At 38.7% G+C, this 12,522-nt stretch overlaps 1 protein-coding gene across 1 annotated transcript in view; it reads right to left on the minus strand.

The window, feature by feature from the left end:
• The window catches only part of Dnaaf6 (dynein axonemal assembly factor 6), a 42,380-nt gene that overhangs the window by 15,069 nt on the left and 14,789 nt on the right, over positions 1–12,522 (minus strand). Inside the window, exon 6 of the mRNA XM_085837567.1 lies at positions 9,429–9,525. Within this exon, the coding sequence (XP_085693693.1) occupies positions 9,429–9,525 (97 nt within the window). The remainder of the gene's footprint in view (positions 1–9,428; positions 9,526–12,522) is intronic.

Below are 12,522 nucleotides of genomic sequence, written 5' to 3' on the forward strand. Positions count from 1 at the left end.
GTGCAATAGTATCCCAGAGTTCCTTGCACTTGTGTAACTATAATTTACTGCCCACTAACCATCCTGTCCCCATTCTTCTCCCCCTCCATTCTCTCCAGTCTCTGGTAAATAACCAGTCTACTCTTACAGTAAAATTGCTTATATTCTATGTGTCTTCCTTTGTTCATCTCTACCTTAAGCATTGATGTTTTTCAAGTTATGAAACTGCTTGTCTGTAATCAAATGTTTCTGCCACAACAATTAGGGGGCATGTGGTTTTGATCATGTGACGAAACTACATCAAAATGGCCTCACTGAAATGTAAAATTACTGATGAGTTTTATTACTACATAATACGTAGAAGACATTTTGTACCCTTATTCCATTCATGATTTTAAGGCTTTCTTGGAGTTATTATGTATCTCACTGTGAAAGGCTTTTATTTTTCATACTGCTAATACTGGTATTTTTATAATCATAAATATATATTACTTTCATAATCAGAAATATATTAAGTCAATACAAATATATTAGCTTTTAAGAAGATATTTGTTAACCTCTCCCACCACTGTGATCATTATAAAGTCATGCTATAATATTAACTATAAATGTAAGTATGTTACTGAAAGAACTATTAGAAATTTAATTGAAGGTTTACTGTGCTGCCTCATGCTGATAATAAGGAATCTTATTACAGCTCAAATATCCTTCTCCCTGATACATGGCTTGATATATAACCAATCAAACAAGGTCAGCATAATCAGGAAGCTCACCAAAACGAGACAAAATGGAAAAAGATAATCAACTTCATTACTAAACAGGCTAAATCTATTTATTTATTAGGAGTAAATGAATATGACTGTTTTAACCTTAAGACACAAATCAGGATTCAAGAAGCACACTATTCAAGAAATCTCAGTAAGCAGGTTAGAATGATTGACAGCTTTTTAAAAATCAATGCATGTGATAAATGTGTTATTCCTGGTTGTATTGGCTGGATGGTGACTGACTTTTAGTTCACCCCTGAATCCCTTCCAGTTCTCAGTGAGGCTCAAGCTCTGAAGAGATGACCATGAAAAACAAAGCAAAGAGCAACCTTTTTTGTTAGGTCACACGAGATTGTTTCCTTATAAATGTAGATCCCTCAAAGTAGGAGTACAAAAGGATTATTCATCAATTCTAGTTCAAAGAAATATTAAACTACCGGCAGGCTGCTTTTTCCCTCTTCTGGAACAAATAATGAATCACTTAGCAGCATAACTGTGACCTATTCAGTTTGGGGCATTAAAGGTGGAGATGAGTGAAAATGGGAATTTATGGACCTAAATCCCCAATGTACTCACCTGCTTCCTTTGTGGAGGTCAGACTATCTCCCTACATATCATAGTTGCCCATACTTCTTTCCCTCATATTTCTCACCTGTCAACTATAGTGCCTCTTTCAGTCCTGTTCTTGGGCATTAAGCGAGTCCCCATTCTTTCTTACCTTGTTTCTATGATGGAAATTCTTCCTCTCTCATCATCTCTGTATCTCTAATGCTAAACCACAATCCCAAAGTCTCTTCGCTGATCTAATTCCCTTGGATTTCAATACCTAGTCTACAACCGGAGTAAGAATTTATGTTTCTGAGTCCTGATTGTTCATATCGTTCTAAGGGCCCCTATGTCTCCCATTGGCCCTATTACTCCAAGTTTCATTGTCTTTCAAATCCCCCTTTTCCACACAGTGTGTGTGGGGGTGCATGCATGCATGTGTGTGTGTGTGTACAACCTAAAATCATACCTACTTCATTTCAAATATGATGAACAGGAAGCACATTGTGGTCACACATTCTAACACCCAATGAGATAGATATTAAGAGAAATAGATGAGATCAAGAGAAATAGATGAGATCAAACATGAAGTCTGAAAATAACAATTCCAGTCTTTTTCTTGTTGAGTTCCATATAGATTTGCATTTAACAGCCTGTTAGACACTCACTCAAACAAGATTTTCCACTGTGTCTTAAATTCAAACTAACAAGAGCTTAATATAACTCTGTCTTAGAACTTTGTTTCCTTCATTTTCCATTCCATATCTCACCTTGCAACATACAAACAAAATAGTACAAATGGGTGGTAATTGCAAAACTGTAAAAAAAAAAAAATGCAGGTGAGCTATAAGACAAAGCATTGCTGTCCAAATGTACTGCTTCCAGATAACTCATTACTTTCCTATATCTTGGTTAAAGCCATAATTATATCTGAAGTCACTCAAGCTAGAAACCTGGCTCTTATTTCTCCCTTATATATCACACCAACCACTTTTCAGGTCCTATAAATGTTTGCTTGCTTGTTTGTTTTTCAAGACACATTTTTTTTCTGTGGAGCCCTGTCTGTCCTAGAACTCCCTTTGTAGACCTGGCTGACCTCAAACACACAGATCCACTTGTCTTTGCCTCCTGAGTGCTAAAATTTAAAGGCGCACACCACCACTGCCCAGCCTATGCCCTATTAATATTAACATCAAAACATTTACTGAACTCTTCCGTTGCTTCACAACCTCACTGTCACATCGGAGACACTATCACCAGGTTTTCCAAGCTCACTCTTTTCCCCATCACAATCACCAAAATGAGGGAGGTATATGTTCATACCACCTCTGGAGGTCTGAAATACAGCCGCCACCATCATTTAACTTGGCCACTGTAAAACACTTATTCACTAAACAGGAAAGTTGAAATCTAATGAGTTCTTATTTTCTTTTTCCTCTCATGTCAAAATACTTGGTAACTTAAACAATAGAAAAATATTTTTATTTTCTCACAAGTCTGAAACCAGGAAATCAGAAATTAGAGTGACATTAGGGTTGGTTATAGTGAGGAGCTAATGTATAGGTGGTCCCTGTGTCACAACATGGTACAAAGTCAGTGAGTAAACTTTCTAGTGTCTCTTCTTACAAGGTCACTCAGCCCATCATGACAGCCTCACAGGATTTGGCCTAAACCTATTTCCTAAATGCATCATCTTCAAATTTTCTCATGCTGAAAATGGTTGGGTTTCCGTATAGGAATTTGAGGGGTACACTATTCAGTCAAAGCACTTGGGGCAATATTCAAGGGCTTTCACATCTAGCTCCACTTCATTTATTGTCTTATCTTCTCCATGCCTACATGTATTCTGGAGCTCTAAGAATTTCACAAATAGTTCTCAAAGCACATACACATCCAATGACAATTGAAAATGACAATGAAAACCAGAGGCCAGGAACTGGAAAGAGAGCAAGGAGGAGTATATGAGAGGGCTTAGAGGGAGGAAAGGGAAAGGAGAAATGTAGTCATATTATTAACTCAAAAATAAAAATAAAAAAAGGAGAAAACACACCACCTGCTCTCATCGGGTCATGGCTTTATTTTCTTCCTTCCTTCCTTCCTTCCTTCCTTCCTTCCTTCCTTCCTTCCTTCCTTTCTTTCTTTTTTAATTTTTCGAGACAGGGTTTCTCTGTATAGCCCTGGTTGTCCTGGAACTCACTCTGTAGACCAGGCTGGCCTCGAACTCAGAAATCTCCCTGCCTCTGCCTCCTAAGTACTGGGATTAAAGGTGTGTGCCACCACTCCCAGCTCATGGCTTTATTCTTACCTATCACTTTGTTCAGAACACATTTCATCCTTTGTTGCCTGACAGAACACCATCTGTCTTTCCAATGTCCAGGTAGAAGGCCTTCACCATTGTGAAAAACGTGGTGTTTCCTTTCTTTACACTCATATCACTCTACCCTTACATCAATCAGATCCCAACAGCCTTAGCTCTGCCAGATCGTACACGTGTGTTCTTAGACAAGTTAATTGCTGTGCTTCAGTACCCTAATCAGTAGAATGGGAGGAACAACAACATATATGTTGGCTGTGGTGTGCTGATTAAGAAGGCAGTCTGTGTTGCTTCTAGAGAAATGTCTAGCACATAATAAACATTGTATTAACCATATGCTAGTTTTCCTACTTTTGAGGGAAAGGAAGCATCAAGACAAAAAAATATTTCTTTATAGTGTTGAGAAATGTCTCTACTATGCCACTCTAGTGACCTTGAAGTGTCTACATAGGCCGTGGAAGCAAGGTTAGACTATAGGGTGACCTAGGTCTATCTAGGCAGAACATATTAAATCCTCTGGAAATGTGGGAAGATAAGTAACCTTTGAGGAGTTGCCTCACTGCTATTTCTTATCTGTCTCTCTATCTTGTAGGAGGCCCTCAGTCTTGTAGGAGGTTGCCAGGAGACAGTTTCTCACACTGCTTCTTAATTCTAGAAAAGCACAGAACTTCCCATTTGATTTATTCTGAGTACAGATACAGTATATAACAAGTATATAGTATATATACATGTGTATGTATGTATATATACATATACTTTATAGCCTTTATTATATACAGTATATATAGCAAGTATATAATATATATACTTTACACCCTACTATAAACACACATGCATACATACACACACACATATCAAGTATATAGTACAGAGGCAGTCTATAAAGTAGTTGGCTGTAGTGCAGAGTTGCCCCTACAGCAACAGTCTACCCTACTGCTCAGGTTACCTGCCATCTGGACCCTTATAGTTTGATATTATCCTGTGAGCAAAGGATTTGAGGAGCTGATTGAAGAGTGATCTTGTTAGCACTCTCTGCATAAGAAATAATCTCCTTCCCGTGGGGGTGGGGGTCATTGTTTTCCTCTTGATGAATCTGTGAAAAGTCTGCTCAGTCTGCCTAGCAGCTCCATCTGCACTGCTGCTTAGGGACTGCTTGGTCTTGTCAGTAAGAGAGAATGAGAAATTTGTTTATTATTTTCAACATTACTAATTCACTGTGTGGTCCATCAATAGCATCTGGCACATAGTAAGGTCTCTGAGTATTTGTTGAATTAAGAAATTATAGCAAACAATGATATGCAAGTATTCTAAGATAATATGGTGATATTTATAGAAAATCCATATAATGGAGACCTGAGGGAGGGCAAAGATAGAGAATATAAAGAATGAAAAGGAGTTGGGCAGTGGTGGTGCATGGTTTTAATCCTAGCACTTGGGCAATAGAGGCAAGAGGATCTTTGTGAGTTTGAAGCTAGCCTAGTCTACATAATGAGTTCTAGGATAGTCAGGGCTGTTACACAAAAACACCTTGTTTCAAAAAGAAAAAGAAAAAAGAAAGACGGAAAAGACAATTTTTTAAAAGTAGGGACTCATGAGATATAGTGAAATATATCTGTGGTTTGAATGAGAATGGCCCTTAGAGGCTCATACATTTGAATACCTGGTTCCAAGTTTTTGGATTGTTTAGGAAGGATTTGTAGGTGTGGCCTTGTTGGAAGAGGTATGTCAGATTTTATCACTGAGGGAAGTCAGAGCTGGAATCTGTATGTAGGAATTGGATCAGTGGGCATGGAGGAGTGCTTTTTGCTGGTTTGCTTTTCCTTGGTAGCTCAGTTTGCTTTCTTTGATATCCCAGGACCACCTGCCCAGGGGTGGTACCACAGTGGGGTGTGCAACATCAATCATCAATTGAAGAAAATACATACACAGAGTCATCTACTGGCCAATCTGATGGTGGCATTTTCCTAACGGAGGTCTCTTCCCAGGTGACCCTGGCTTGGGCCACATTGACAGAAAACTAACCAATACAGATGAGGTCAACAGTTTCTTTACTCTGAATCTTGCCAGTGGAGTTAAGCAAGGAAAATGGAGATCACTATTCATTTACACACAGAAATAAATACAAGCTAAAATTTGGGAGTTTGATTATTTTCTGTGCAGCAAATCAAACCCATGACCTTCTGCATGTTTCTATTTCTTTTATTATTTCTGACATATACATTTCCAACCCATCAGGGAATTATTTTTTTTAATTTGTTTTGAGAGTCAATGTATCAGTATATCAACCACACTTATTCTTGATTCTTGTTATAGTCACCATTTACTTGAATATATCATGCTTGTGCACTTTCTCATATGCTCTTATTTCTGCTTAGGGGGCTTTTCTTTGCATGTTGTCTAAATCCTATTCATCCAAATGGACTTAACTGATCTTTTTTTTTTTCTGTTGATAATTGTGTACCTGTTACATTCCTCCACATATAGACTAACCATACAGAACTCCAAGGATTTTGTTTTCAAAAGACATATATCACCTTCATTGTAAATTTCTTTTTAAAAAAATCAATATATAGGCTCTCTATTCGTCCCTGTTCAAAAAACAGCTGCATCTTCTTGTGCAGTTCCATCCTTGTCTTGCAGACAAGATAGTGAAGGTCGGTATGAATGGATTTGGTCGTATTGGGCACCTGGTTACCAGGGCTGCCTTCTGTTCTTCAGTTGGCAAAGTGGAGATTATTGCCATCAATGACCCCTTCATTGACCTCAACTACATGGTCTACATGTTCCAGTATGACTCCACCCATGGCAAATTCAACAGCACAGTCAAGGCTGAGAATGGGAAGCTTGTCATCAACGGGAAGCCCATCACCATCTTCCAGGAGCGAGACCCCACTAACATCAAATGGGGTGATGCTGGTGCTGAGTATGTTGTGGAGTCAACTGGCGACTTCACAACCAGGAAGAAGGCTGGGGCCCACTTGAAGGGTGGGGCTAAAAGGCTCATCATCTCTGCTCCTTCTGCTGATGCCCCCATGTTTGTGATGGGTGTGAATCACAAGAAATATGTCAGCAATGCATCCTGCACAACCAACTGCTTAGCTCCCCTGGCCAAGGTCATCTATGACAACTTTGGTATCATGGAAGGGCTCATGACCATGGTCCATGCCATCACTGCCACTCAGAAGACTGTGGATGGCTCCTCTGGAAAGTTGTGGCGTGATGGCTGTGGGTCTGCCTAGAACATCATCCCTGCATCCACTGGTGCTGCCAAGGCTATGGACAAGGTCATCCAAGAGTTGAACAGGAAGCTCACTGGCAGGGCCTTCCGTGTTCCTACCCCCAATGTACCCGTTGTGGATCTGACATGCTACCTGGAGAAATCTGCCAAGATGACATCAAGAAGGTAGTGAAGCAGGCATCTGAGGGCCCACTAAAGGGCATCCTTGGCTACACTGAGGACCAGGTTGTCTCCTGTGACTTCAACAGCAACTCCCATTCTTCCACCTTTGATGCTGGGGCTGGCATTGCTCTCAATGGCAACTTTGTAAAGCTCATTTCCTGGTATGACAATGAATATAGCTACAGCAACAGGGTGGTGGACGTCATGGCCTACATGGCATCCAAGGAGTAAGAAACCCTGGACCACCCACCCCAGCAAGGACACTGAGAGCAAGAGAGAGGTCCTCAGTTGCTGAGGAGTCCCTGTCCCAACTCGGCCCCCAACACTGAGCATCTCCCTCATAATTTCCAACCCAGAGCCCCATAATAACAGGAGGGGTCTAGGGAGCCCTCCCTACTCTCTTGAATACCATCAATAAAGTTCACCCCACCTCCAAAAACAATATATTGACTATTCTGCTTTCTCTACATATGTTAGCACTTAGGACATGTATGTAGTAGAATTCATTAGGTATTTAAAGATGTAGAATAAATATGAAAAGAAAGGAAAGTAAGAAAAAAGAAGTATAGAAGTGGCATAGAGTGGGGCTGTGGTATGGCTCAGTTGACAACACACTTGCCTTGTAAGTACCTAGGTATGAGTTTGTTTTCCCAGAGCCTACATAGAAATGCCAAGCTTGGTGGCACATTCTTTGAATTCCAGGGCTGAGGAGGTTGATGAGACAGGAGGCTTCCCTGGGTCTCTCTGACTAGCCACTCTAGCCTAATTGGTAAAATCCAGGCCAATGGAAGACCTTGTTTCAAAGGAGGTAGATGGTGTTTCTGAGATGAGAATGACATCACAAATTGTTGTCCTCCCGAATACACACCACACACACACACACACACACACACACACACACACAGAGAGAGAGAGAGAGAGAGAGAGAGAGAGAGAGAGAGAGAGAGAGAGAGAGAAAGAGAGATACCATGACATGAACGTTTTATTTGATGTTGCTTTTCATTGGAGTCTATGCCTTATCCAAACCAGAACTCCTTATTAGATTTACAATTGCCTACATAGCATTTAAATGCTAATAATAAAATCAATTTATCTCTATTAGTTGGTTATAAATCAACTAGTTCTCCCTAGTTGATTATAAATTCTCTTGAGGGAAGGCACAGATATTCTCTATATATTTTTATTTGGTTTTAGATAAACTGTATATTCCTGTTAGGAGATGTGATTTTGTTTCCAAGATCTTTTATTCAGGATACCCTTAATATTAAAACTAATAGCAATTTGCATAAGAAAAACGGATAGACTAGCAACAGTTTTATTTATTTAGAGCCTAGAATTTCTCCAGAGCTTAGAGCTATCCCCAACACTCCACATCAAAAACATAATTTTACAGTAATTTAAGGGAGAGAAATTTGAATATTACTGGTAAGACCCTGGGAGCTAATTTCTTCAAGATCACTTGAAATCTTAACTCATTAGATTTTGAAAAATCTCCTGAGGTACTTAAGTCGCTATTGCCATTATGTTACTTGATTCAATTGAATGTCTTAGATTTTGTTAATAAGAGAAAACTTGAAGCTACTGCCAAAAGGAGAGTCCATTTATCATTTCCTTGAAAAAAAAAAAGATATTAAGTATCTCCTCAGGGTACCTCAGCATTTGATCATGTAAGAGAAGGAAAAAAATTTAAAAAAAGAATAGCCCCCGCTCTAAAAAATAGGATTAAAACACCAATTACATGTCCATGTTGCCAAAGTGAGTTGAATTTCACATTCTAGGATTGAGTCAGACTTTTCAACAAAATAGTTTTGAGGATCGAACAGGCATCAATGTAGTGCTATCATTCCTATTATTGGCATTGCCATTGTTGTTACAGAAATGGTGACATGGTCCCCCATGTGTTGTGTCATCATTCAAATAAGGGAACTAAGAAACATTTTACAGCTATCTTTAGCAATAAAGATCAGATCTGAAAATTACGAAGAAAACACCTTTCAAAGCTCCCCATTGCTCACTGAGTCATCCCAAGAATAGAGAAATGACAGACAAGGCCAACTCAGGGAAGAAAATCTTATATCAAATTTGGCTTGTCAGCACATCAGAAGGTAGTAACTGGTCAGATAAGCAGACACAACTGTGGAAAGATATTCAGTATGATTAAAATACTGTCGATAGGACTAGAAATGGTATATTGGATCATATGACTTTATTGTGTCTATCTGTTGATTTTATCTAACATATATAAGCTTAGGTGATATTTGGATGTGATCCATTTTAAATTATCTCATTAATTCCCTGGTATCTTAAACATAGCAGATGCCACTTGTAGTTTATATATTTGCTTACAATATTATGAAAATAGTAGTTAGTTAAGTTATCTATTCTGTTCAATACAAAATGGAGGGAAAGAAGCGAAACTTACCACCAGCTCCTGGCAGCATGCTGTTGAAGGATCCTTTCCTGTCAATCCTAGGTATATGTCCTCAGTTCCCACAGTTTGTTGGAATACAATCTCGTAACTGAAAAAAATATCAGTTTCAATGACAATACTCAGGTGAAAGAACAATTTCCTGTCACATCACACAAAATAAACAGAAGACTTCTGAGGTTATGTTAGCCGAAAAACATAAAGAGTGGAAAAAACTAAAATAGATTAAGTACTCACTATGTAGTAGCTCACAAAGGAATAGAAGTCTAGAAATTCAGTCAAAACTCTAAACACTGAGGGGCAGGGCTGTACTTTTTGTACATACTGTTTTCTAAAATAATGTTTACCTGCTTCAGTTCTATCCCAAATAAGTGGGTTGAAGGAACTTAAAGTACATGCCCAATAAAATTACAAGTAAAAACAAAACAAAACAAAACCACATTCCTTGAATATACTGGTTCAGGAAAATACTGGCCCCATACCCTCAGGATTCACGTATAGATAGAAAACTTCCTTTGCTGACTTTAAACTACAATGTAGAGACACTTCAGATTCAGTACTGCCTATCATTCACTGTGTGACTTTGGTGACACTGCAAATGCACAGGCTTCGACATTTGTGTCATTTATGGAAGACACAGGTGTGAACTACCTGATCTCTATGGTGTTTGTGCTTCTAAGCTTCTACAAGAGAAACAGTTGTTGTATAGTTGTGAGAGCTGGACTATGGGGTTTAGATTCAAGTCCAATGGAATTCTTTATACACGCCAGGCTTTCCTTTCCACACATACACCCCTACACACAATTCAAAACACTTCCTTTGTTATAGGGATAAAATGGATACAAGCTCCCACCTAGAAGGTTCTCTAGTTCTTTTCTTTTCATCTTTCTCCCTCTTCCCCTCCTTCTTTTCTTCCCTTCCTGTTCCTTCTTGTTCCTCTTCTTGCCCCTCTCTTCTTTCAGTGTTTGGGATCTAAATGGGGACCTCATGTACACATGTTAGAGAGTGTTTTACCAAGGACCTATGCTCTCAGATCTATAAGCTATTTTTTATAGTATAGAATAGAGTTTATTTAGGGCATGGGGAGGGGAGTTGAGGGGGTAATAGAGACAGAGAAAGGCAGAGAGGAGGAGGAGGAGAAGAAGGAGGAGAGGCTGCCATGAGCATGTGGAGTGAGAAGGGGAGGGGAATAGAAAGGGGGAAGCAGGAGCAAGAGAAGAGAAGAGAAGAGAAGAGAAGAGAAGAGAAGAGAAGAGAAGAGAAGAGAAGAGAAGAGAAGAGAGCAAGAGCAAGAGGGCAAGAAACCTATAAGCTATTTTTAATAGTCAAGTCCACCCAGAGAAATAGTGTGACAACAGATTATAAGGCTGAAACTATGTTTAATTTCTTACAGTTCATAAATAATCAAGTACAAGAATGAAGCAGAACGTCCCAAGTTTGAATGGGAGTAGCAATAGGTAGCAGCTGTCTGACATGGAATACCTTTCTCTTCATGAGCTGCAATGTCTGCCAAGTATTTAGAAAGGTTCATCCAGGTTAAGGTAAAATGGAAGAAACTGAACTGCATGCGTGTGACCTCATAATGAAACTTCCCAAGTTTCTGCAGTTATCCTGAGCAAAAGGTCCATTTTTATCTTCCTAGTTAATAGTACACAGATTTTCCTTGAGGTCCCCAAGGCACATCAGAGTTTATGTAGCCAACAGCAAACGGTTTGTCCCCACTATAATCCTAAATAATAAGCTTATCATCCTCTTTAATGCTTTCTTCCCATCCTTCATATCTAACCAATCACTAAATCTTCCTTCAAACTCCCTGAAGTAACTGACCCTTATATTTCTCTGTTCAAGCCAATGACTCATCTGAGGCCCTTATTATTTCCCCTTTGGTCACTTGCCATTCTTCTCTTTTGTGACCTCCATGTTCTTCATCCATTTTCTTCTTTCCATATTAGGACATTTTTGAAGTGTATCTCCATAAGGTAAAAAAAAAAAATCAAGATAAAAATTCCTGTAGAGCAGCTTTGCTCGTGTCATGACTGGAGTTATTCCTCACTTTGAACTTTGACAGATGCTCTCTCTGAAGAGCTTCAAATGTCGGGATGAAAAGTGGACATTGACTCTAGTTTGGAGCTGGCTGCATATGGATGTGAGCCATTTATTCTATAATATGACAAATGAGTGACTTTCATACAGCTATGTGGGCACCACATAACTTGAGGGTTACTGTATTCCTCCTTCAGACATAGAAATATGTCACATGTCCAGCAATAGAGATTAACAGAAACCAAACTCAGTGATGTCTCTGGAGGTTCTTTGTCTCAACATGTCATACCAGGACCTTTTATTTTATTTTAACTATATCTTTTTTTAAACTGTTTTCTTTTTTCATTTTCACTCTACAAGTCTTTTGTGTATTATGGCTTCCAGCTTTGTGTTCCTGAATGTCAACAAGTGGGTCTCAGTGTCTATATATGTTTCTCGTGCCTTTTTATCTGTTTTGTCCTACTCTGCTGTGTTTGTGTTTTTAAAATCTTATGATATTTTATATTATCCCTTAGAAGGCTGCTTGGTTTCTAATAAGAGACATGAAGGAGATGGATCTTGATTGGAGAGCAAGTAGGGAGGAACTGGGAGGAGCAGAGTGAAGGAAAACTGTAACCAGGATATATTATATGAAAAATATCTGTTTTCAATTTTAAAAATTGGATTTACAATATAAGTATCCCAATATGAATTTTCTTTTGAAAGACTTAAAGTAAATTTTGTCAATTGAAAAACTAGATTGTTTTAAATGGGGTATCCAGAACATGGTAAGAAGTTAGACATTTTTGTTAACTTTATTCCTTTTGAACATGGTTACTTTTGTGGTAAGAATGGAAAGCATGTAATAAGTATTGTACCTAAACTAGTTTATTTTCACCTAAAAACAAAGAGATGGATAATTTCCCCCAATATGATGTAAGATGTTAAGATTATCTGAAAATTTTAAGATGCCTTTATTGGCAAGTTTTAAAGAATGGGTATGGTGGGTGGTGACTAGTTTTCTGTCAACTGAACCAAGTAGAATCACTGGAGAGGAGAGAGCCAC

This window comes from Mus caroli, unplaced genomic scaffold, assembly GCF_978045245.1.
Source record: "Mus caroli unplaced genomic scaffold, Mus_caroli_1 scaffold_5, whole genome shotgun sequence".
In the NCBI taxonomy this organism is placed as follows: Eukaryota; Metazoa; Chordata; class Mammalia; order Rodentia; family Muridae; genus Mus; species Mus caroli.